Source organism: Macrobrachium nipponense, chromosome 18 (assembly GCF_015104395.2).
Source record: "Macrobrachium nipponense isolate FS-2020 chromosome 18, ASM1510439v2, whole genome shotgun sequence".
NCBI classification, from domain to species: Eukaryota; Metazoa; Arthropoda; class Malacostraca; order Decapoda; family Palaemonidae; genus Macrobrachium; species Macrobrachium nipponense.
Genome location: NC_087211.1, coordinates 45490802 through 45514688, shown reverse-complemented (window position 1 = coordinate 45514688; position 23887 = coordinate 45490802). Strand labels below are relative to the sequence as shown.

The following is a 23887-nucleotide window of genomic DNA, read 5'->3' as shown; positions in this document are numbered from 1 at the left end:
TGAGTGCTCCCAGTGTTGTGGAGGGGGCGTTTGATCGTCTCTGCGACGCTCCCAGGCCTAGACCGCTTAGAAGTTCCCATGCCCAGAGGAGAAGGAAAGTCGAAAGCCTTAAGGAGGTCGTGGGGAATCCCCAACGGTCAGACGTCCCTTCAGCAGGCTCTGTTTCGATTCAGGCTGCTCAGGACTGCTTTAGAAAAAGCGTCCTGCGAGAGTGTTTCTCTTCCTCTCCCTCTCCTTCACCTAAACGAGGGTGGAAGGATTCGGACCTTTCCAGGCCACTGAAAAGGCATTTTAGAGAACCTGATTTCAATTCAAGCCCGGAACGCTTCTCAGATGAAGCTCCCTCTTCAATCAAAAAGGCGAAGGTTGCGTCAACGTCTCCCTACATGGACGTAGCGGATCGCTCGCCTTCGAATTCTCCTTCTCCTCCCATTGAAGAAGACGTGGGAGAAGCTTCAAGGAAAATTCTTCTTGCTGTCCAAGTACAGCTAGCCTCATTGGTGGGAGTTTTGGCTAGAGATCCTCCTCGTAAGAAGGACGTTTCTCTTCCGATCAAGAAGTCTCGTCCTCTCTCTCCTGCCAAACGCAAGGCGTCTTTCAGACAGGAAGCTTCGTCTTCCAAACATGTTGAAGAAGTTTTTCTGTCTAGATCGAGATCGAGAGAGGCATATACCAGACATGAAGTGCAAGACATGACGCCAGCTAGACGTGAGGCGTCTTCCAGGCGCGAGGCGTCATACAGAGGCATGGAATCAGCCAGACGCGAGACTCCAGCCAGGACTCATTCCGGACGTGAAGCGTCGTCTAAGCGCGAGGCGCCAGCCAGGACGCCAGTTGAGTGCGAGACGTCTTCCAGGCGCGAGGCGTCATCCAGACGTGAGGAGTCAGCCAGGCGCGAGGCGTCAGCCAGGACTCTCGGCGGACGAGAGGCGTCATCCAAGCGCGAGGCGTCATCCTTTTATGAGGAGACACCTAAGCGTGTGGCACCAGCCAAGCGGGAAGCTTCTCACAAAGCTCAAACTTTGAAGAGGAGAGATTATCACTCCCTTAGTCCCTCTCCTATCAGGAGTTTGTCTCTCCCAGAGGAAAGACATCCTGATTTTTCGACAGAGTCTCCTCTAGACCCCGAGTTGGAGGAGAACTCAGAAGACGAGAATCGTGGAAGAGAAGGACTGTCAAGCTACAAAGTCTTGAGAGCCCTGCTTCTTGAAGAATATGGAGGCGCTTTAACCCCTGCCGCTCCTCCTGCTCCGCGCTCTCCGTTTTCGAGCGCAAAGGCGAAGAAGTCTTCGTCTTTTCTGAGAATGAAACCCACCATTTCTATGAAGAGGGCTCTTCAGTCTTTGAATTCGTGGATGGATTCGAAGAAGGAGCTGGTCAGGACGGTCTTCTGCATGCCCCCAGCGAGACTCGCTGGAAAACGGGCATTTGGTATCAGACGGGAGAGAATATGGGCCTTTCTCTTCCGTCTTCGGCTGAAGCGGACTTTTCGACGTTAGTCGATGCATCGAGAAGACAAGAATTGAACTCTGCCCGTGTGACTTGGGGCATTTCAGAACTGGATCATCTCCTCAAGGGACTCTTCCATGTATTGGAAGTTTTCAACTTCTTAGATTGGTCCCTTGGGGTGATGTCCAAGAAGGCCCATGATTCAGAAGGACTCGACCCAGAAGTTCTCCTTTGTATACTGTCGTGTATCGACAAGGCGGTTCAAGATGGCTCTTTAGAAATCTCCTCTTTATTTGGAGCGGGACTTCTTAAGAAGAGGACAGTCTTCAGTGCTTTTTTGACTAAAGCGGTCTCCCACTCAAAGAGCAGCACTGTTGTACTCTCCCTTATCAGACTTTTTGTTTCCTTCTCAGTTAGTGAAAGACATTTCCCGATCATTAACTGAGGAGGCGACTCAAGACCTTCTTACCCAGTCATCAAGGAAGAAGAGACCTGCGACTTCGGTGGAAAAGAAAGGACCGAGTACGTCGGTTCAGCCCTTTCAAGGAGGCCCTACCTCCAGAGCACCCTCAAGAAGGAAGGCTCCTGAGAAGAGAGGTAGGTCTGCCTTCCGTCCCTTTAAAAAGGGTAAATGATGCTTCTCTCCTCCAAACACCAGTAGGTGCCAGGCTCTTAGAATTTACGGAAGCCTGGGCACGTATAGGCACGGACGCCTCATCTTTGTCCATGATAAGGAAAGGATACCGTATACCTTTCCACGACAGTCCTCCCCTAACGTCAACTCTGCGGGAACTGTCAGCCAAATACAGGGATCCTGTACTGAGGGATACTCTTTGACTAATGGTGGATCAGATGTGGGACAAGAGAGCGATAGAACTAGTACTGGATCAAAACTCCCCGGGGTTTTACAACCGCCTTTTTCTCGTTGCAAAGGCCTCGGGGGGCTGGAAACCAGTACTGGACGTCAGTGCTCTGAACAAATTTGTTCAGAAGGAGAAGTTCTCCATGGAGACTTCGGCCTCAGTCCTTTCAGCTATATGCCAAGGAGATTGGATGGTGTCTCTGGATCTCCAGGACGCCTATTTCCACATACCGATTCACCCTTCGTCGAAGAAGTACCTCCGTTTTATGGCGGAGGGAAGGATCTTTCAGTTCAGGGCCTTGTGTTTCGGCCTGTCCACAGCTCCTCAGGTCTTCACAAGCCTGATGAAGAATGTGGCAAGGTTTCTTCACCTAAAAGGGGTGAATATCTCTCTGTATCTGGACGACTGGCTCATCAGGGCCAGATCAGAGAGACAGTGTTTGGAGGACCTTATTCTGACCATGAATTTGATCAAGTCATTGGGATTACTCGTGAACCTCAAGAAGTCGCAGCTGACCCTCAGACAGAACTTAGTCTATCTGGGGATTCAGATGGATTCTCGGGGTTTTCGAGTATTTCCTTCGCAAGAGAGACTCGCGAGAGGCTTGGAGAAAGTCTCTCTCTTTTTAAGGAAAGAACGGATGTCGGCGAGGGAATGGTTAAGCCTTCTGGGAACCCTTTCCTCCCTCGAACAGTTCTTTCCTCTAGGAAGACTGCATATTCGTCCACTTCAATTTTTTCTCAAGAGATCTTGGTGTTGGAAGACAGGAAATCTAGCAGACGCCTTTCCCATTCCAGTGGAGATGAAGCCGCACTTGGAATGGTGGTTGCCCCCATTGAAGGAGAACAAGGGAATCTCCCTGAAGGTTCAGAACCCAAACCTAGTGTTATACTCCGACGCGTCGGAGAAAGGTTGGGGAGCAACTTTAGGCCCAAGAGAGGTGTCAGGCATCTGGGAAGCAGCGCAGGTATCCTGGCACATAAACTGCAAGGAGCTCTTTGCCGTACATCTGGCTCTAAAGAGACTAGAACCTTTGGTATCGAACCAAGTTGTTCAAGTAAATATGGAAAATACCACAGCGTTGGCCTACATTCGGAAACAAGGAGGGACCCACTCCTTGTTCCTTTACGAACTGGCAAGAGACCTACTGCTTTGGACTTCCCAGAGGAATATCTCCCTGCTTACGAGATTTATTCAGGGAGTAAGAAACGTAAGGGCGGACAGGCTCAGCAGGAGGAACCAGGTCCTTCACACAGAGTGGACCCTCCACTCAGAAGTGTGTCAGAGTCTCTGGTCTCTTTGGGGGACTCCCCATGTGGATCTCTTCGCCACATTCCTTTCCAAAAGACTGGAGGTATTTTGTTTGGTGGTAGAAGATCCTAGAGCTCTGATGGTAGACGCCTTCCTACTAGACTGGTCTCACGTAGACGTCTACGCTTTTCCTCCGTTCAAGATCCTGGGACTAGTTCTGAAGAAATTTGTGGCTTCAGAAGGAACACGGATGACCCTGATAGCCCCCTTTTGGCCAGCACAAGACTGGTTCACAGAGGTGGTGGAGTGGACAGTAGATTTTCCCAGATCCCTCCCAAGAAGGACGGATCTTCTCAAACAACCACACTTCCAGAGGTATCATCAAAACCTCCCCGCTCTCGCTCTGACTGCCTTTCGACTATCGAAAGACTTGTCAGAGCGAGAGGGTTTTCTCGCAAAGTTGCAAGCGCAATTGCGAGAGCCCGCAGAGCTTCCACTAGACGAGTATATCAGTCTAAGTGGGAAGTCTTTAGAAGGTGGTGTAAGTCTAAGGAGTTGTCCTCCTCCACTACCTCTGTGACGGAAATCGCTGATTTCTTATTATTCTTGAGGGAAGATTCGCATCTATCGGTACCCACAATAAAGGGTTACAGAAGTATGCTTTCTGCAGTCTTCAGGAATAGAGGACTAGATCTAACAGAGAATAAGGATCTCCATGATCTCATAAGATCCTTTGAGACTACGAAGTCGTCGGGGCCAGCTCCTCCTAGCTGGAATCTTGATGTAGTTTTAAAATTCCTTTCCTCTGATAAGTTCGAACCTCCTCATCTAGCATCTTTTCGAGACCTGACTAGAAAATGTTTGTTCCTATTAGCTTTAGCCACAGCAAAAAGTTAGTGAACTGCATGCTCTAGAGGATAAAGTTGGATTTAAGGGGGACTCGGCCATTTGCTCGTTTAAAGCTTTATTTCTGGCTAAAAACGAGAATCCCTCGAATCCCTGGCCTAGGACCTTCGAAGTTAAAGGTTTATCGAGTCTCGTCGGGAGAGAGGCAGAAAGATCTCTTTGTCCTGTAAGAGCTCTGAAATTCTATCTTCAGAGAAAACAACAGATGGGGGGCTCGACACAAGGTCTTTGGTGCGCGGTAAAAGACCCCACAAGACTGATGTCCAAGAATGCTCTAGCGTTCTTTGTTAGAAGCATCATTACAGATGCGCATAAGATCTGTCCTGACGACGCTTTCGACTTCTAAAGGTGAAAGCTCATGAAGTAAGAGCAGTAGCGACATCTCTCTCGTTTCATAAAAATATGTCGCTAAAGAACATCTTGGAAGCGACATTTTGGAGATGCAACTCAGTATTTGCATCTCACTACTTGAGAGATGTTCGTGTGACCTATGAGAATTGTTTTTCTATAGGTCCTTTCGTGTCAGCGGATACGATACTGGGTACAGGAGCTAACACCAATCCTTAATTTATACTTACAGTCTATTAGATATGTTCTAGACTTTCTGCTGACAAAGTGCAGACGTTGCACTGGCGGCCAGTCACTATTGTTCAGTAAGGAACTCTTATGATATCTTATCAGATTAGTATCATTTTTTTTTTTAAATTATGTGTGTGTGCGTAATGTGTTTTTGAGTTATGGTTGTTGTGAAGAGTTTGGGGATAACTCAGAACAATTTTTAATACTAACACGGTGGTTAGGATCAGGTGGTCGGGATTGGTTGTGTGCTCCTTCATAAGGTGTATTGTCATATAAGTGGATCAGCACCCATTGACAAAGTCCTTTCAGGTTCTGCCGAGTAAGCGGATAAGACCCCATTGGCAGACTCACAAGAACTCTTGGCCATAGATCATATATCTCGCTAAAGTTTCTTGAGGTGATGCAGACTCCTGGGCAGCACCCACGAAGTCTACCACCTATCAGGTAGGAACCAAGGTTTATTTATACCTACAACATATGTTGTTTACCTGTCTATTCCAGAAGTAGCTGTCTCTTACCCTCCACCAAAGGGTGCCAATCAGCTATGTATATATCTGACAGGTAAGTTGATTGTATGAAAATGATATTGTTATGATACAATAAAGTTTCATACATACTTACCTGGCAGATATGTACGATTAATGGCCCACCCAGCCTCCCCGCAGGAGACAGGTGGAAGAGAGAAAATATGATAGAAAACGGGAATGGTTCCTAGTCCTGCCTCCCAGGGCAGGCCGGTAGATCACCTGACCTACCTGTAGCGAGTGGCGCGAAATTTGAATTTCTGTCGGGGACGACGGAGTCTTAGCTATGTATATATCTGCCAGGTACTAAGTATGTATGAAACTTTATTGTATCATAACAATATCATTTTTATATACTTGTTGGTATCCTTCCGCATGTCTGAAGAATATCTTGAGGACTTTCAAAGACCTCAGTTTTTTAGATTGGACAGTTGGGGCACTGGCTAAGAAAATAGAGGATTGTGTAGATCTGTCAGAGGAACTGTCAACAGATCAGTTAGACTTCCTCTCTTGTGCTGATAAAGCCATTAGAGATGGCTCTATGGAATTGGCCTCGTTGTTTGCAACTGGAATACTAAAAAAAGAGGGAACTTCGGTGCTCATTCACCTCTAAGGGAGTGGCTGTCTCCTAGAAGTCTGCACTTCTGTTTTCCTCTCTAGATCACAACCACCTGTTTCCACAATCTACTGTGCAAGACATAGCGTTTGAACTTCTGAAAAAATCCATGCAAGATCTGTTGGCACAGTCAGCCAAGTACCCTAAGGATTCATCTACCTTCCAAGGCAAGTCAGCATCGCCTTTACAACAATACCCCTTCTGGGGTAACAGTGAGACTCCAGACCAGACCTTGCTCCAATCTGTGATCAACACACCTAGCCAAAAGAACCTCTAAAAGAACTGCCTCTCAGAAATTAAACCATTGTCCTCTGTGTCCCAGTGGGAGCAAGGCTTGCCCATTTTTGGGGAGAATGGGAAGCCAGAGGCATGGATCTGTGGGTGTCACTGATATTAAAAGAAGGATACTCCCATTCAGGGAGAGTCCTCCCTTAGTCTCGCAGTCCATAACATTGACAGCCTACTCGCTAGGCTCCTCCAGGTATTCGGCACTGGCCAGAGAAGTATCCTCTCTAATCAACAAGAAAGCAGTGGAAGAAGTCGAAGACGTCAACTCTCCAAGATCCTACAATTGTCTTTTTGTGTTCCCTAAAACTTTGGGGGTTTGGAGACCTCTCCTGGACATCAGCGACCTGAATCATTTTGTGACAAAGACAAAATTCAAAATGTAAACAAATCAGTCAATCCCATACTCAATCCATCCAGAAGATTGGGTGGTCACAATAGATATGCAAGATGCATACTTTCACATTCTGATTCATTTGAACAGCAGAAAATATCTTTTTCTAGGAAAGGGTTTTTTTAGTTTTGGGCCTTATGCTTTGGCCTCTCCATAGCTTCTCAAGTGTTCACCGGAGATCTAGCTCCCCTGGCAAAATGGTTTCAAATCATGAGAATAAACATACCCTTTTATCTAGATGACTGGCTCCTTCACTCACCAACAAAGTTGAAATGCACGGAGGACTTAAAGAAGATGCCCTGAGTTGCTCAGGATCTGGGCATTCACATCAACAGGAAGGATTCTCAGCTGTCTCCCTCTCAAGTAATTCTATATTTGGGAATGATGATAAACTCTCAGAATTTTCTGGTTTCTCCATCACCCTCCAGACAGTCAGCAAATACCTCATTCTCTCCTCCTGCTCAGCCAACAGGTAGATAAACCTCTTAGGACCCCTATCGTCGATCGAGAAGTTTGTCTCCCTAGTGAGACTTCATTTAAGAGTTCTACACTTCTTTCTGAAGTTGAACTGGAGCAAGAAAACACACCCAGACTCATTCCTTTTTCTGATTACGCAAGAAATCAGGACCGACTTAGAATGGTGGCTATTAGAAAAAAGACTTTCCGAAGGCATGTCTCTCTGTCTACTGAACCCCAACCTGTTCTAGTACTCAGATGCCTCGGACATAGGTTGGGGAGCTATCTTTGGAGACAAGGAAATATCAGGGATTTGGTCTCTGGAAGAGAGAAACCTTCATATAAATATGAAGGAACTAAGAGCTATACACCTGAGCCTTCTTCATTTTTCCAAGATAACTTTCAACAAGACAACACCACCACTCTAGCCTACATAAGAAAATGGGGGAACACACTCTTTCTCCCTATACAAGGCAGCGAAGAGTCTTCTATGGGCAAAAGAAAATCAAACAACAATTGTGACGAGGTTTGTTCAAGGCAAAATGAATGTGTTGGCAGATGAGCTCAGTCATTGCAGACAGGTACTCCCAAAGGAATGAACTTTGGACGCACGAGTGTGCAGCAACCTGTGGAAGTTAAAGGGGAAGCCATTCTTAGATTTGTTCGTGACATAAAAAACCAGCATCTTCCGTTGTTCTGCTCCCCGACACCAGACCCTCAAGCACAGGCCCACTCCAAAATTTGTGAGGATCTTTTACCTGTTTACAAAGTTAAGGCCCATGCAATTAGGACACCAGCCACTTTGTTGGTGTTTAGACACACTATGTCATTATCAGCGCTTATACAAGTTACATTTTGGAAGTGCAGATCAGTGTTTGTGTTGCACTATTTAAAAGAAGTGGAAACTATTTGTTCATACGCAAACAAACCTTCAGTCTTAACAACAGGATAAGTTCTAGCGCCTAGCTAGAAATGATCCTGTTGTTAAGACCTCAGTTTTGTAGCTATGAAAAATACAAATTGCCCTAGAAAATTTGTCATTTTTGAAAGTTGCAGTACACTCAGTCCTCCGCCAGTGGCTGGCATGGTGTTAGGGGAGGAAAAAGGAGTAGTTGAGTCTTGGGGAGTTGGGGCTACTAAGATACGTACTTGGAGTACCTGTCAGTGTGTTTTTTTTTCTGTTAGATGGGTAGTAGTACTGTTTTTTAATTAGTGTAAGGGACAAATTTGTCTAGTTGTTTGTTGTTTTTATGATACTGGGCCCAGGGAAAGGGCACTCCTTTATGGTTTAGGAACCAACACATAACTTCGTGAGCTCCATAAACTTTATGTGCTCTGTAGCATTTGGAATACTCCTCTGCTACATAGCCCCCAATAATTAGAGGCGCTTAATGTCCATACAGCCGCGCCACTACAATTAAGATGAGCACTGACCAGAGGCAATATCTTCCTGCAGAAGCTCTCTTGACAGGTAAGGTTACAACAAACCACTTTCACAAGTGCTAAATTTTTCATTCCTGTTCTTGATTATTAACTTTAGAATGTAGGGATTGTCAGTATGCCCATTCATCCCTACACTTTCAATATGGGATTCAACTATGTAATTACTTGGTAAGTTATATATATAAAAATGACATTTTTATGATAATAAAATATAGTTTTATATATACTATATATACTTGCCAAGTAATTGCAAATCAAAGCCCTCCCTCCTCCCCTCTAATGGGTGAAGGGCATAAGCAAATTGTACCCTTCCTTCCCCAATTTGGGTGTGGCATTGTCTCCTACACAAAAAAGAAAAGAAGCTCTCCTGCAAATTTAAATTTCTAGCTGTCACATGAATCAGAAACTTAGCTATGTAGTCACTTTGTAAGTATATGTATTAAACTTTATTTTATTATAAAAATGTCATTTTATGAATTCTGTATAATATTAAATAAAATGATAAAGTAGGGCATTAGAACAATATTCAGTATATTTTTGCTTTATAGGGCATGCATGACACAGTCAGTGAATGTTCAGAAACATCATCTGTTGCATCTTCATCATCTTTAGTCACCAAGGTTTGTCCGGCTGTGTCATCAGGACATGATCGCACACTACCTAATGTTCTTACAAGGATCCGTAACATCATTGACAACCGAGGATCTGTAAGTAGCAAGAAGCAAATCTTATTGCGATTAGTGAATATCATGTCTTTTAACTGGAGAAATATCAGGGAAGACTGAAATTATATGTAGATAAATATGAATGGAGAATATTTGTTATATTCTGCTATAGTGCATTTGACTGTTTTGAGTTACAGTAATGAATTTTAAGTTTGTTTTGAACCCAATATATCTTAGAGGAAATTTTTGGCTCTTAGTAAAGAATATCATGTGCAGTTTCAAAATTAGTAAAGAATACTCTTTAACACAGTCATTCATTTCCCATAGACTCCTCAACAGTACAAAGATTCAGATTTCAAACAATACTGGCTACCTGACAGTACGAGTGTTCAGTGTTATGAATGTGAGGAAAAGTTCACTACCTTCCGCCGAAGGCATCATTGTAGGGTTTGTGGACAGATATTCTGCTCAAGATGCTGTAACAGCATGATACCCGGCAAAATCATTGGGTATACAGGTAGGTTTTTATAACATTATCATGGATGACTTATTATTTTAAGGATTTCAGTACTACTATAATTTTGATTATCTATGACAAATATTTGGTGGTTTTATTAATTTTTGTATTGATACAGCTCCTGTTGTGCTGATTTATCCCTATAGGAGAGCTGCGAGTATGTACGTATTGTTGCAAGGTGGTTTTATCCTATCTCCAGTCAAGCAACTTAGCTGCAGATGTCATTGCAGACCTACGAACTTTGCAAGAAGAGTTACTGCCACCCACCCCTAGTCAATCATGTGCTCTGACCCAGGATAGTAATTTACCCTCTGGGTCAAATACACCTTTGACAACTCCAAGGGGCACTCTTCGTCGGAGGCCTTCTCTCGGTTTCCAAGAAGAAAAATATATTTCTAGGCAAAGGTACAGTAAAATTCATTTCCAGGAAGATTTATGTTCATTCTTCTAACTGCACTGGATTGTACTAGAGACATGCAACCTATCTGCTTTGCTTTGCTCCCTTGAGTAAATTTCCTTTTGATTAGGTTATAACTTATATTATTATTATTGTTTTTTCTATTTTCCTTACAATTCGCTTCTCAGGCTCAGCAATGTTTCTGAGTAACTGGCCAATATTCATATTGGGAATTTTCAAAAAATCATAAATCCTGGAGGTAATCTTTTATTAGAACAGGATATCAGGTCCAGGTCAAGCTGGAGTCGTCGTCAGTGCCAGTATTATTCCATAGGTGTAGTTCAGTTTGGGGCTGGGGTCGTCTTTGGTTTAGGGGCTGGTATTGGTGCTGGTATAGCTGATATAGCAGGTATTACGTAACGTTTCGACCTTCTCGCAGTTAAGGAAATGTGAGGACGTCACTGTATGCAGGGCTGATAAAACTGCTGCTTTCGTCCTTATCCATACTAAGGAATACCGCCGGAAGATTGAAGAAATCCTGGTGGATTCCACGAAATTTCGCAGAATTACCAAGAACCCCGTCGACGACATTAAGCAAGAGGCCAACCGAATTATTGAGACGGTCAGTGCCACCTCGAACGCCCTGCATTTGCCACCCATAATTGGCGACCATGACTTAGGCTACATCTATGGGAATGTTAAGACCCATAAGCAAGGGAACCCCCTTTGCCCCATAATCAGCCAGATCCCTGCCCCTACGTACCTGTTGGCCAAGAAACTCAACACCATCTTGACCCCATACGTCCCAGATAGGCACAGCTTGAAGTCATCGGCCGAGTTCTTGGAAGCCCTATGAGCAACGCCCCCCGGAGGATGCATCACTTCGATGGATGTAAAGTCCCTGTTTACCAACGTCCCCTATGATGAAACCATACAAATGATCTTGGACAAAGTTTACAGGGACCCTGACACTCCATCCCTGAACATCCCAGAGCATGCCCTTCAAGCCCTGCTGGAAATCTGTATTAAGAAGGCCCCTTTTGCTGATCACCGCAACTATATGTACACCCAGATCGATGGCGTAGCGATGGGATCTCCCCTTGGAGTCCTTTTCGCCAATTTCTATATGGGTACTGTTGAAGAGAGGGTCTTCCAGAATTCCAGCAAACCGCGGATGTACGTGCGCTACTTTGATGATACCTTCATCTGCGCCGACTCCCAGGATGAGATAGAGCAGTGGACACGTGCATTCCACGACCACAGAACATTACCAAGACCGCTGCCTCCCCTTCCTTGACATCCTTGTCGAACAGCGAGATTCTGAATTCAGCACGAAGGTGTACATGAAGCCGATAAACCTGGGAATGTGCATGAAAAGTGAGAGCGAGTGCCCTGAGAGGTATAAGCGCTTCACCATCAGTGCTTTTGTCAGGAGGGCCCTCTCTCACTGCTCCTCCTGGAATGACACACACACTTAGTTGGAGCACGCCGCCCAGGTCCTTGTCGACAATGGACACACCAATCGTGCTGTTGATGAACCAAAAAGGAAAAATATGGAAGCCAGGTACCACCAGGAACCCCACAACTTATAATTTTGGGAGCCTTTATATTGTTTGAGAGATTATTTTTACAGAAACAGATGATTAAATATATTACTAATTTTGTCATCATGACTTGCAGTCCTGTCACCATAATTTACATTACATTTTTATAAGTGGATAATAGTTGCATTGTAGGAAAGAAGTATAAATGTATACATTCATTAAGTAGATAGCAATACTGTATTTTGCATAATCTTAACGCAGGAAAATTTTACATTATTAGTTCACAGATATAATTTGTTTATTAGGTCACAGATATTATTTTCAGAGTATCTGCGAATTGTGTGCAATTTAAGTGGTTATTTGATATGGGAAAAATGCTTCTATTGCTGGTAGTTGTTGAAGGCTATACGTATTATATTTCCACTTTTGGTAATGTTTTATTTAGTAAACCATATTTTATTGGAATACATTTGGCTTAAATGTAGATGCTAGCTAAATTGACATCTGTGATTTAGCATGATTTAGTATTTGAATTTACATATTGAATTGAATTGTTTTCTTATGCCATGTAGTTGGGTAAAAATGTACTATACACATTAGGTAATTAAATTAATTTCATTGCTTTGTGCTCACAGATTCACAAGTGGAGAATACAATGCATTTGGAGGACAGCGAGATGATGACCACATGACTGCTGAGAGACAACTCCTTCTGAGAGACTCACAGCAGCTTCACTCTCTGTGGTCCCAAATGGCAGGGGGACCAGGAGGTCTTCCCCTGGGATCCCACCGTCATCGTCTCAAGTCCTTCCACAACTGTTTCATCGGCAGGGATTTGGTACAGTGGCTTCTGGTCAATGATAAAGCCTCAAGCAGGTAAAGAGATTATTATTATTAATATTATTAATCACTCTTTAGTTGAAAATGTCAAAGATTCTGAAATTTCCTTACTGATATGTTTGCAGTACTTTGCATTCAATGTTGGTTGAAGTTTGGATGCTAAAATAGAATGTTTTTAACTGTTAGTGTTCACAAGCATTCTCTGCATTCAGGTACTATTGGATTATTCGTGTAAATATCCGTGGGTTAAATAAGAGTGACCTGTTTGTACATGAGAGAGAGATACTAACATGGGGCTTGTTTTATTTGAAAGAATGTCATAATTCAATTATTTGCTTTATTTCTAGTAATTTGTCGTTATCAGATTCATTACTCTGCAAAATCTGCCTTTTATTTAAATTGATGAGTTTTTGACATGTTAAATGGTCACTGAACTATTTTATGTGTGTTTTTGTTCTCTTTGTACAAAGTAAACTGATTCTAGTTGAAAACTGCAAATATGGCTCAGCTAATTAGAGAATTGATAGAATTACCTGCTCATTTAGATTATAAGATGACTTTATGCCTCCTTTGTTTGTGTGTGTGTTTAAGTTATATGTCTATAATGTGACAAATCTTTTATAAACTTTCCTATCTTCAATTTCCCCTTCATCAGATCAGCAATCAAAAGTATATTAGCTAACAATTCCTTTCTATTTTCATGGTTTGGCTGCTGCACGAAACTGAAAGTACATAGTATATCTATTTCGTGAATGAACATATTCATGATAAAAAAACATTATTTACTGTAATGATTACAGCACCCAACCATAATAATAATGTATAAACAGTAATAAAAATCTATTTTTGTCTTTTGTTTACATTTAGAATCAGCTGATGGACATTTATTACCGAAAGAATTATTTAGGAAAACGCTAAAAGAAACGAATTTGTTAATGGAATTATTATTATTTTTAACTTTGTACATAAAAGTGTATGATAAAGTAATTCATATTTCATTGAGAGAGAGAGAGAGAGAGAGAGAGAGAGAGAGAGAGAGAGAGAGAGAGAAGTATTTTAAATATTTTTATGGTGATAAGAAATGAAACATTGATAGTGATAATATATTCTCTTGTATACTGTTATGTGATAATCATTGCGTCAACTATAAAAGTTGTATTGAAACAGAGTAGTAAATCACAGAAAGAATAAAAATATGGCAACACTTGTACCTACAAATGTCGGGGACCATCTTGTTCTTTTATTACGATAATAATAGATCAGTATTATAGTTTTTTTCTGTAAATGAAAAGAGAGAGAGAGATTTTTTGCTATTAGTATTTGAAAATTTGTAAATGATTTTTATCCTAAAAATGTATTTAGTCATGAAAAGAAGATGAAAACACAGTAATTAGTGGATCTTCCTCTATGATAAAATTCGCGATTTCGTTAATTTTCCGGGATATAGTATTTGGGTTCCACAAAAAAGGTAAGTAAAGTGATTTATGATGGAGTTTAGGGGATACTTATGTAAAATACATCGATAGTTTGTAGAACAGTATAACCACTATCACATTGTGTAAAAATAGTATGTACGAACGAGACTGTAGGTTTGGTGACGTCACAGTAATCTTACATATATTTTTCGTGAATGAATATACATTTATGATAAAAAATAATTACTGTACTGATTACAGTACCATACTGTAATATTAATGTAATCACATCAAAATAAAGTAATCAATGCATACTGTAAACTTGTAAAGTGTATTTTTGTCTTTTGGAAAATGCTTTCCCCAAGAAATTATTCCTTGAAAAGGCTTTTTATTATGAAGATATGCCAATAATATATAAGTTATGCATTTTATTATCAATATATGACAATAATATATAAGGTAAAAGTGGTTTTATTACGTTTACGTTTCGTCGCTGATCGCAAACAATACAATAATCTATGACAACTATCGTTTGTATGACTGCAGTGTTCAGAGAAGTTGATTACATTATACCAAAACAATAATGAAGTTCGAATTGAAAATTAATGTTTTCCGAAATGTTATTGCTACTGTAATTACACTACTACTAACATTTCTAAAGGTTAACGAATGACAAAGGTCGCTGTGAAGCAGTGTAACTCAATGTTTACATTTCTGCTGGCCACTCAACTACAAGTTTTTGTCAATGATTTGGAATTATTCCATGTATAGGCTATATATTATTAAGATATGCCGATAATATATAAGGTGAGAATGGTTTTATTACCTTTATTTTCAATTAATATCATAATGTGAATCTGTTCATGCTGCGATTCATACCAGTGACATAGACTGAGAAGTGGTCCAAGAAAAAAACCATGATTAACTGATACCATGATAATTGATAGTAGTAATATCCTCAAATATGTTCTTCACGTCCAAGTTATCAAAGTGATTACCTCAAAAGATAGGATTCTGAGTTGTAATACTACTTAACTGTAGTCAGTGTGATTATACTAAACACAGTCCATTTATTATTAAGGGTAACATTCAAAGTGTTATAATGTTAGTAGAATAAGGGGAGAGAAGTATTCTTGTAGGTGAGCAGGAGTTAAGAAATGTGGTGAATATGGAAGTATTGACTAGGCTTCATTTGTAAAAGTTAATTATAGTATTGTACAAATGAAGTATATCAAAATATGTTGCTGATTTAGATAGGATTTTCAGCGTATTTGCTATTAGATTCTGTAGTATATCTACTGTATTGTTCTGGTACATATCAGTAACTCCTTACATATCCACAGCATCAGTACACATATCTCAGTTAGGCAAGTGCCCATATTCCTTAAATAGTGAGAGATTGGTGGAATCATGAAAAATCTTGCCTTTTATGTGCTTTGTAATCCTTTATATCAGCAAGAATAAAGTATAACAGAAATATCTAAGAATCATAAGGCAAAAGGGAAACAGCTTTAACACCAGGTAATCTTTGATGTAGTAAGATTACTACTTACTGAATTATAAGTGCTAGATAAAAATAAGAAATTATAGGGGGGCAGATTATATTGGAAACTTGAGTTTAGAAAGTAAAATTCTTCCCAATTTTTCTTGCTTTGAAGTCTTGTCATGGAAAAATAAATTTTGAGAAGAAATGTATTTTTGAAAAACACTTCATCCTTTGCAAGCTATACTTTAATTTTAGTAACTTTATTTGATGGATTTTTATGTACGGTACTATACTGGTTAGAAAATGCTTTGCTGCAAAGGCTATAAGTAAGCATATCCATTATTAAAAGAAGTATATTTTATCAAATTGTTGTCAGAGTTTAGGTTTGAGATATTAGAATGAGTTTATTAAACTCCCTTGTTATGAACTTGTCTGTAGCTCTTTTGTATGGTTATTGTTGAAGTATTTCAAATGATTAAGTATTGTAAAGTGGGAACAGAGTACTTAATCATGCTGTGCATTTTATTGCCAATAATCTTAATTTTGTTTCCATTTATTTAGTTTTAACTGATTTATTCTGATAAGTATTACATTTAGTGTTCATGTAATTTGTGCCTTGCTTGTAGGGCTTCATCAGTGGCAATCGGGCAAGCCCTTTTAGAAGCCGGGTACATCGTCTGTATTTCTCAGCCAGAACAAGTTTTCGTCGATGATTACGTTCTCTACCGTCCCATACGACCCAGTTCTGGGTCCTCTGAACGCTGTGTTCAGGAGAACTTGACACGTGCACAAGAAGGAGGTCAAGAACCTTTGTGGGTTAAACAGATTTCATCCATGGCAGAAGGAGAAGGTATGTATGGCATTAGATCTTCTTTTCTTTTGGGTATATTTAATTCATGATAGTAATGTAGCAGTATATTGCTGGTGAATGCACAGGTGAAGTACAAACTAGAGAATGTTTTAGAATGGTAGCTGTATTTGATGTGAATAGTAAGACTGCGACGATGTGTGTATTCATTACTTCACAGAGTATAAACTAAATATTTATGCTCTTTGATGAATACACAGCTGTAACAACAAACTTGCCAGAATACTTTAGTGTATGAATATGCATTCCCACATTTTGCAGATGGAGGAAAATTTTGTATTTTTGTGGTGGTTCAAAACTTTGGGCAGACAATATAAAACAAGTTGACCCTTATACAAAACTTGCAACAAATAATGTTCTTATCTTTTCATTAATGTTACCCATGCAGAGGATGAAATGATAGCAGGGACAGCAACCTTGCCAGATGAGGCCAGACAGAGTGTTGATACCCCCACCTCCATCACTTCATCTACATCAAACTACTGCCTTGATCTCAATTTTCAGGAGAGTGTTGTCTCAATGAGGAAGCCACAAAATTTGAACAGGTATTGGCAATAGTATATCATGTGACCGGAGCTAAGCTCATTCTTTATTTGACTGCCATAAGAAAATTTAACTTTTCAAGTTTGGTCTTGGGTGACAGGTAAAGTGTAAAAATACATGTATGTTAACTGTTTGAGAAAAGGTTTATATAACTTGTGTAGGAATTGTTATTTAGTACTATTAATTAGAACTATAAATTAATTGCAATTGAAAGTATTTACTGCATTTGCCCTTCAGTACCTATAAAAGCACACCCCCACAGTTAATAATTTTAAAGGCAATGGTACTTATAATGAAAGTGTTTACATGAAGATTTGGATGTATGCAAGTGGTGCCTCCATTTGAAAAATAAATACCATCATGAAACCAATTACAATGTTCTGCTCTGGTTTAAGGTCATTTTAAGGCAAATAAGATGACATATGATTAGTTTATTAAGACCAATATTACCCTAGTGTGTGTGTGTGGGTCAGGTAACAGAGCTGGTTAGATTTGCTGTTTCACTACTTAGTGTACTTGAGTTGTTTACTGTCATAGTTATCTTAGTTGTAACATTCCATCATGTTCAAGGTTGCAGTTATACTTTTATAGTTTTATTAACTTATAATTCTCCTCTATGTATAGTTTTTCTTTTTTATTACAGTATACACTGTATATCAAGTTTATATTTAGTATACAATATATGAAAATCATAGTAGGTCAGTTTTAACCACCTAAATTTTAAAGTGGTAGTTTGGTAGTTTGATTGGTGGTTTCAGGTGGAACCAGTGGAAGTGGTTTGATGTCATTTACTTTGTTGGGTGATTGAATGCATTTCAGCATAGGGTTAAACTGGATCCAGTTTGTTTTTGTGTAGTATATCTTAGACTCAGATTTTGGGGAAAGAGTAATAGACTATGAGAGATAGGAAACAGATCTTGTATTGCATGGTTTCTTTCTTTTTATTTTACTATATTTTATCATAACAGTTCTTGGTTATTATACCAAGTCACTGATGATGATAAGTGTTTTAAGTGATTTATTTGAAGGTGCTTGATGTATTTTATTGTTTTTAAAGTGTTCTGTGGTTTGGTAGAGTTGGAATAGGTTTTTTAACCTAACTGAGAAAAGTTGACTATGCGTAAATTGTAAAATTTTGGAGTGGAAGTGAACTTGCATTATGGAAAGAAGTTTTTTCTTTAGATTTCCACTTACTGTACTTATGAAATGTCTGGACTATACAAGAAGTCTGTGGAAAGTTATGAGGGTCAAGAGAGTTTGTTCTGTACTGTGTGTAGAACTGTCCCAGATTCACCTGAAGCATGGAAATGGTGTATGGAATTATCTGAGTTCCAGCATAAGGCCTTTGCAGATCAGCTTGAGAGGTAATGGTAACTTAGAAATTTTATTTTTCAACTGTTATCACTTGTAATTTTTAGATTCTGCTAGTATTTGCGGCAAGCGCATGCTCTAATACTGGTATCTCAACTTAATAGACTCCATCTCATCATACTCCATTACTTATTGGATTCATTTCCTTCTTGTTAAAATAAAATTTTTTGGTACTTTACTTTATAATCTGGTGAGATTGCTAGCTTTATTAGTTATTCAAATGCTTGTGACCAGTGCTGTGCAGTCAAAACCTGTAAGCTGGGGTTCTGTTCCCAAGGTAGATTACACTAACTTACTGTTCATAATTTGGTACAGTTTTGTATTCTTTTTTACTTGTATTAATTTCTTATTGTATTTAATGATGGGTCAGTTGCCACACCATCAAGTTGTCAATCAAGTACACTCCAGACAGGAGGAATGATTTGGCAGATCATCTCATCTACCAAGAACGTGTAGTAGGGACAAAATAGTCCTTGAACTTTTGTGTAGGATGGCAGTTTGAACTCTCTGTATCACTATTGACCTATTTGCTAAACAACTAAACAGGCAACTCCTGGTGTTCTGCTATTCAGTGCCTAATCCCGATCCTTAGATGGCCCTGGAGGACATCTTCCAGCACTCCTGGGACAATCCAGGTACCTACACTTTTCTGTCACTCACTCATACCCACCAAGTGTTTGAACTTTGTTGATCAGCTCTGGATCAGATACCCTGGTAGTGTCTCGTTGATCTCATGCCAAATGGGTTCCCGTTCTGCTGACTTTTGGCAGGCTCTCATTCAACCAGTGAAAGCAGATTTTTTGCTGTGGTTGATGTTGCAAAAGGGTGGTCCCTTCTGTTGGAGCCTCATTTCAATGGGTTATGGACTTCCTTCTCTCCGTTTGTTGAACAAGCTCCTCACATTCACCACAGTGAAAGGCAGGCTGCCTCGATCTAGTTTTGGTTGAGCTGTCTGTGCCCATAAGGTTCATCAAGCTATCTTGTCCTCCTGGGGACTTCAGTCTCCAGGGCAAGATGTGACTGTTGTATTCTTCAGCCTATTTTGGGTTCCTTATAACTCCTTGATGGAGGCCTTGGAGTGAGGTCTCACTCTCAAGGCTGTCTTAGCCTTGACAAAGCACTTTAACACGTAATACTGCCAACTTGTCCAGTACTTGGAGGGTTGGACACACACTTGTTCTTGTTAGTTCCTTGGTTTGTTGTGGAAACCCAGACCTCCTCACTTTCTGGTGAGAGATAAAAAGCCCTTTTGTTCCTTCTCTTTAAGACCCTGTTGGTGGTTTGGAGAAGAATCTTCTGTGCCAGGTGTGAGCTGTGTATTCTACCTGTAGGTGAAGTAGACAGTCATACAGTTTGGGCAAACACTCGGGAAGTCAGTAGGTATGGAAGTGTCTCCTGGCATTTGGGAATACGTAATGTTTCTGTATCACATGTATGGAGGATGGGTTTTTTAAACATCAGAATACCTTTACATCATTCTGTCTCAGAGGGATATCATCTTCAGGCCCCCAGGCACACTGTCTGGGTGTTGTGATGGCTGCCCGACAGGCTTTGTATCATCTAGCCCCTTCTGGGCTGAAAACCATCTTGCCTTAGGTATTCAGAGGTCAAAGGGCAGAGTGACTTGCTTCTCCCTCCTCCCTCCCTGCCTCTGCAAGGCAGCAGCTTAGGCAGAGTACATGCTGGATACATGCTGGACTGGACGCAGATGTAGGTGGCTACTCATTTAAGCAAACAATCTTCAAGAATTCAGTGGGTAAGGTCCACTGTTCATTTTTGCAGTGCTTGGGGATGGGGCCAGTATAGCTATATCCTGAACATGTTAATTGTATCAGCCAAATTTTAATTGCCCTCCGACTTGTGTAACCCTTTAACCCTTATGGGGGACACATTTGGTTTTATCCAAGTACGTAGTTCCTTACTTGAGTGAGACTTCAGATATTCTCACTCAGGTTCTGAGCCCTACTGCTGTGTCATCCTTAAGAGAGATTGAGTTAGAGGTTTCAGGATTCATTGCTCCCCCTGTTCATAATATATGGCCAGGAACATGACATTTCCATGGTGGGGGTTTAACTTTATTCATTTTAGAGAAAAGACCTGCCTGCTGATGAGTAAGTCTGTCATATCTGATGGTTATATTTCCATAGAAACAAATAACAAAATTTAAAAGTTACAACTTGTTGTAAGGATAAAAAACAGAGCTTTTTATCATATTATTCACATCAGCCACCCCACTTTGTGCTTTGTGATGGCAGGTGAGTGAGGGTATATTTCTCCGTTCACCTCATTTAACCACCAATTAACTACGTACCATGTTACCAGGCTTCAAGCTGAGGAAATTTTCTTACATTAAGGGCTCTGGTTTGTATTATATAATAATTGGTCATCATGGTTTATGATAATGTGGGAAGGACAGGATGATTTTATTTTTTTAGAGTAAGTTTTTTGCACAAACTCAGACTGGCTCATAGCCATATCAGCCTCAGAATCCATATGCCACGGTATATAGTTGGTTAATAGGTATAGATAATTTTTTCCTGCTTTGTACAGAACAATTGGTAAAAAGACATCAAGTAGAGATGTATCAATGATAATTCCAGACTATTTTTAAACGGAAGAAGTAAGTCTCATATATAATAGGTGAGTGAATGTATTCTCATAGACATACCAGACTTTCAAGGTAAACCTGTTTTTCCAAGATATACAAAAGGAGAACTTTTTTTTTATCATGAACCACCTGAACTACTACCCCTAAATAGTTCCTGATGCTGAAGGAAAGGTGCTGAGTTACCAACAGGTGACTAAGGAGTACCCTGCCACTTACTTACCTACCACCAATTAACCACTTTGTAACTAAGACTCAGTGACTTTTTCTAGCTCTATGAGTACTCCTATTTAAAAGGTTATGGTTTGTATGTAATACAGACTACTAAATATTTAAAATTTTATATTTTTTGAGAGAAAGTTAACTTTTATCACTATACAGTATATTTTATATTGGTATATTTATTGATTTCCTGTTTATACAGTAATTTAACAAACAGTTACATACATGTATGTATATAGTATATGTAAAATATGTACTGTATGTATTGTACTGTACCATATTTTGTGGTAATTTACTGTTTTATGTGAATTAATGCTTATTCTAGGGATCTTGAAACATATTCCTTGTGAATACTGCGATGTTAGACCTCTGTATTCATAGTCATTTCTTATGAATGACAGTATAGTCAGTAAAATCATGTTTTATCTACATTTTATTTGTGATCTGTCACATTCAGAAGTTCATCAATTAACACACAAGCGAAAACGTCAACTCCCCAAGGCAGTTAAGGAAAAGACTGGAGCGGCATGAAGTCTAGTGTGCAGTCTCTGACTAGCTATTGCCTCGTACTCGCAGGAGTTGCTAGATCACGCAGATTCCTTGCTTGACAGTCTTTGATTGTGTTAACCAGTTACCAGCTGGCGCTTGGAAAGTTATCCTATTGTTAATACTTCAGGTTTGTTAGCTATGAAAAATACAAATTGATTAGAAATTTCTCATGTTGGTAATTTCCTTTTCTATTTGAGTGTCTTTAATACTTTATTGTTCATATGTGGAACAAACCTTCAGTCTTAATAGTAGGATAAATCTTCTGGCACCAGCTGGAAACCAGTTAAAAACTATAAAAAATTGTAAATCCAAGGAATCTGGGGCATCTGGCATCCGATACATAGTTGATCTCTCCAACTTTTTGTTATTAATAGTTTTCTTTATTTTGGACACTTTTCTCTCTCTCTCTCTCTCTCTCTCTCTCTCTCTCTCTCTCTCTCTCTCTCTCTCTCTCTCTCTTCTCTCCAGCATTGATCCACTGTCAGGTAGAACTGCCTTTCAACTTATTCTTTATCTTTTATTATCTATAACAATTTGATAGTGCAGTATAATTTTATGCATCAGTTCAATTATAGTTTGTATTCACTATTCATTTGAATATGGTCATGTTGTTGTTTGCTCATTTCTAGATGGCAATATTATTACATATCTCAGTTTGATTTGAATTGAACTATAACAATTTTATCAAATAGATGGCCATGTTACTGTGGAATCCTGCTATAGTAATATACATAGATGGTATTGTTTCAGACAAGGAAGTGGTGACAGTGAACAAATTGAAGGAAGAGGTGCTGTGGCAGTATTTACTAGTCAACAACAGACATTCACAACAACGGTTTCCGCAGCTCTGAGTGCTAGTGCTCAGCCACAGACCGTAGATGGGACAACAGCTGTCATGGATGAGGAGATATTAAAGGTATTCCAGAGTCTTTTATATATTGTTTGCCATCTGTCAGTTAGGGGAAAATTTATCTTAGATTATAGCATAAATATGAATGTTAAATGTTTTTTTTATCTTCAAATTCTTTAAATTATATTAGGTACAATTATAGTACTTTTGGAATAAAATGATGAATTGTTTATACTAAGACATGAATTTACTGAAATAATACTCTCTAAAGCTCAATATTTTCACAAACTTTTTAACTTTCTCTAGGCTCTTCGATGTCATGATGCCAGTAATTCACTTCCAAGAACATCAGGCTGGCAGCAAGAAGAAGACCCACCCATTGACAGCCAAGAACGACTTGTTAGACAAAGACTCAAGTACAGTAAAATTTTGTTTTTATTATGTGAGCTGATGTGTTGCAAAAGATAGATTGAGGTAATGTCTTTTGATTTTATCTTTTTAAAAAATTTGTTTGAATTCACATCTTTAACTGTTATTCAAAAAATCTTTGAAACTGTTATTCAAAAAATCTTTGAAACCATGTCTTTGATCTTAAGTGCTCCAAAAGATTGTTTGTTTGAAGCATCTTTGACTGTGTATCAGAAGATGGTGTGCATTCTTCTTGGTTAACTATGGAATTTTTCATTTAAGTAATGAATAAACTTTCATTGAAATTTAAATCTTGGAGATTTTAATTGGTTAATTCTGGTTCAGTAGAGTACCTGTTGAGTCACTTGGCATAAGAATGAACAATTATTTAATTGCTCATTCTTATAGTCTGAGATCAAAGGATTTCTTGTTGTGGGTACTTATATTTTTCAAGTTTTAAAATTTGAATTTTTTTACTTATGATTGCAGTACAATGTGGAGTGCTCATGAGACAGCACTTCTATGTCAGCTTCTCGATTCAGGGGGACTTGCACCGTCTTGGGCTGAAACAATATTACCTATAGTTCATACAGTTACAGAAATCATCCGACCTGATGTAAAAAATGACAGTGATGATATGGATATTAGACAGTAAGTAAAAAAAGATTTTCACAGAAAAAAATGTACTTTCATGAACTGTTGTAGAGTTTTTGACTAAAAATTACCCATCTGTTTAGAAATTTTTGTTTAATTCATCCATTATATGCCAAGTAGAGTTAATGCAACAAGTAATATATAAATTTTTTCTCTTTCTCTTTTTTACTTGCATTCTTTACTTATTA

General features: G+C 39.6%; 1 protein-coding gene across 5 annotated transcripts in view; it reads left to right on the top strand.

Moving 5' to 3' along the window:
- LOC135197012 (1-phosphatidylinositol 3-phosphate 5-kinase-like) overlaps positions 1-23887 on the top strand; it is a 385140-nt gene that overhangs the window by 96881 nt on the left and 264372 nt on the right. For all 5 annotated transcript variants that reach the window (XM_064223905.1, XM_064223907.1, XM_064223904.1 and 2 more), the window contains 9 exons: positions 9315-9473; positions 9759-9948; positions 10095-10353; positions 12525-12764; positions 16256-16479; positions 16886-17042; positions 22538-22703; positions 22944-23053; positions 23535-23696. In XM_064223905.1, coding sequence (XP_064079975.1) covers positions 9315-9473; positions 9759-9948; positions 10095-10353; positions 12525-12764; positions 16256-16479; positions 16886-17042; positions 22538-22703; positions 22944-23053; positions 23535-23696 — 1667 coding nt within the window. The remainder of the gene's footprint in view (positions 1-9314; positions 9474-9758; positions 9949-10094; positions 10354-12524; positions 12765-16255; positions 16480-16885; positions 17043-22537; positions 22704-22943; positions 23054-23534; positions 23697-23887) is intronic.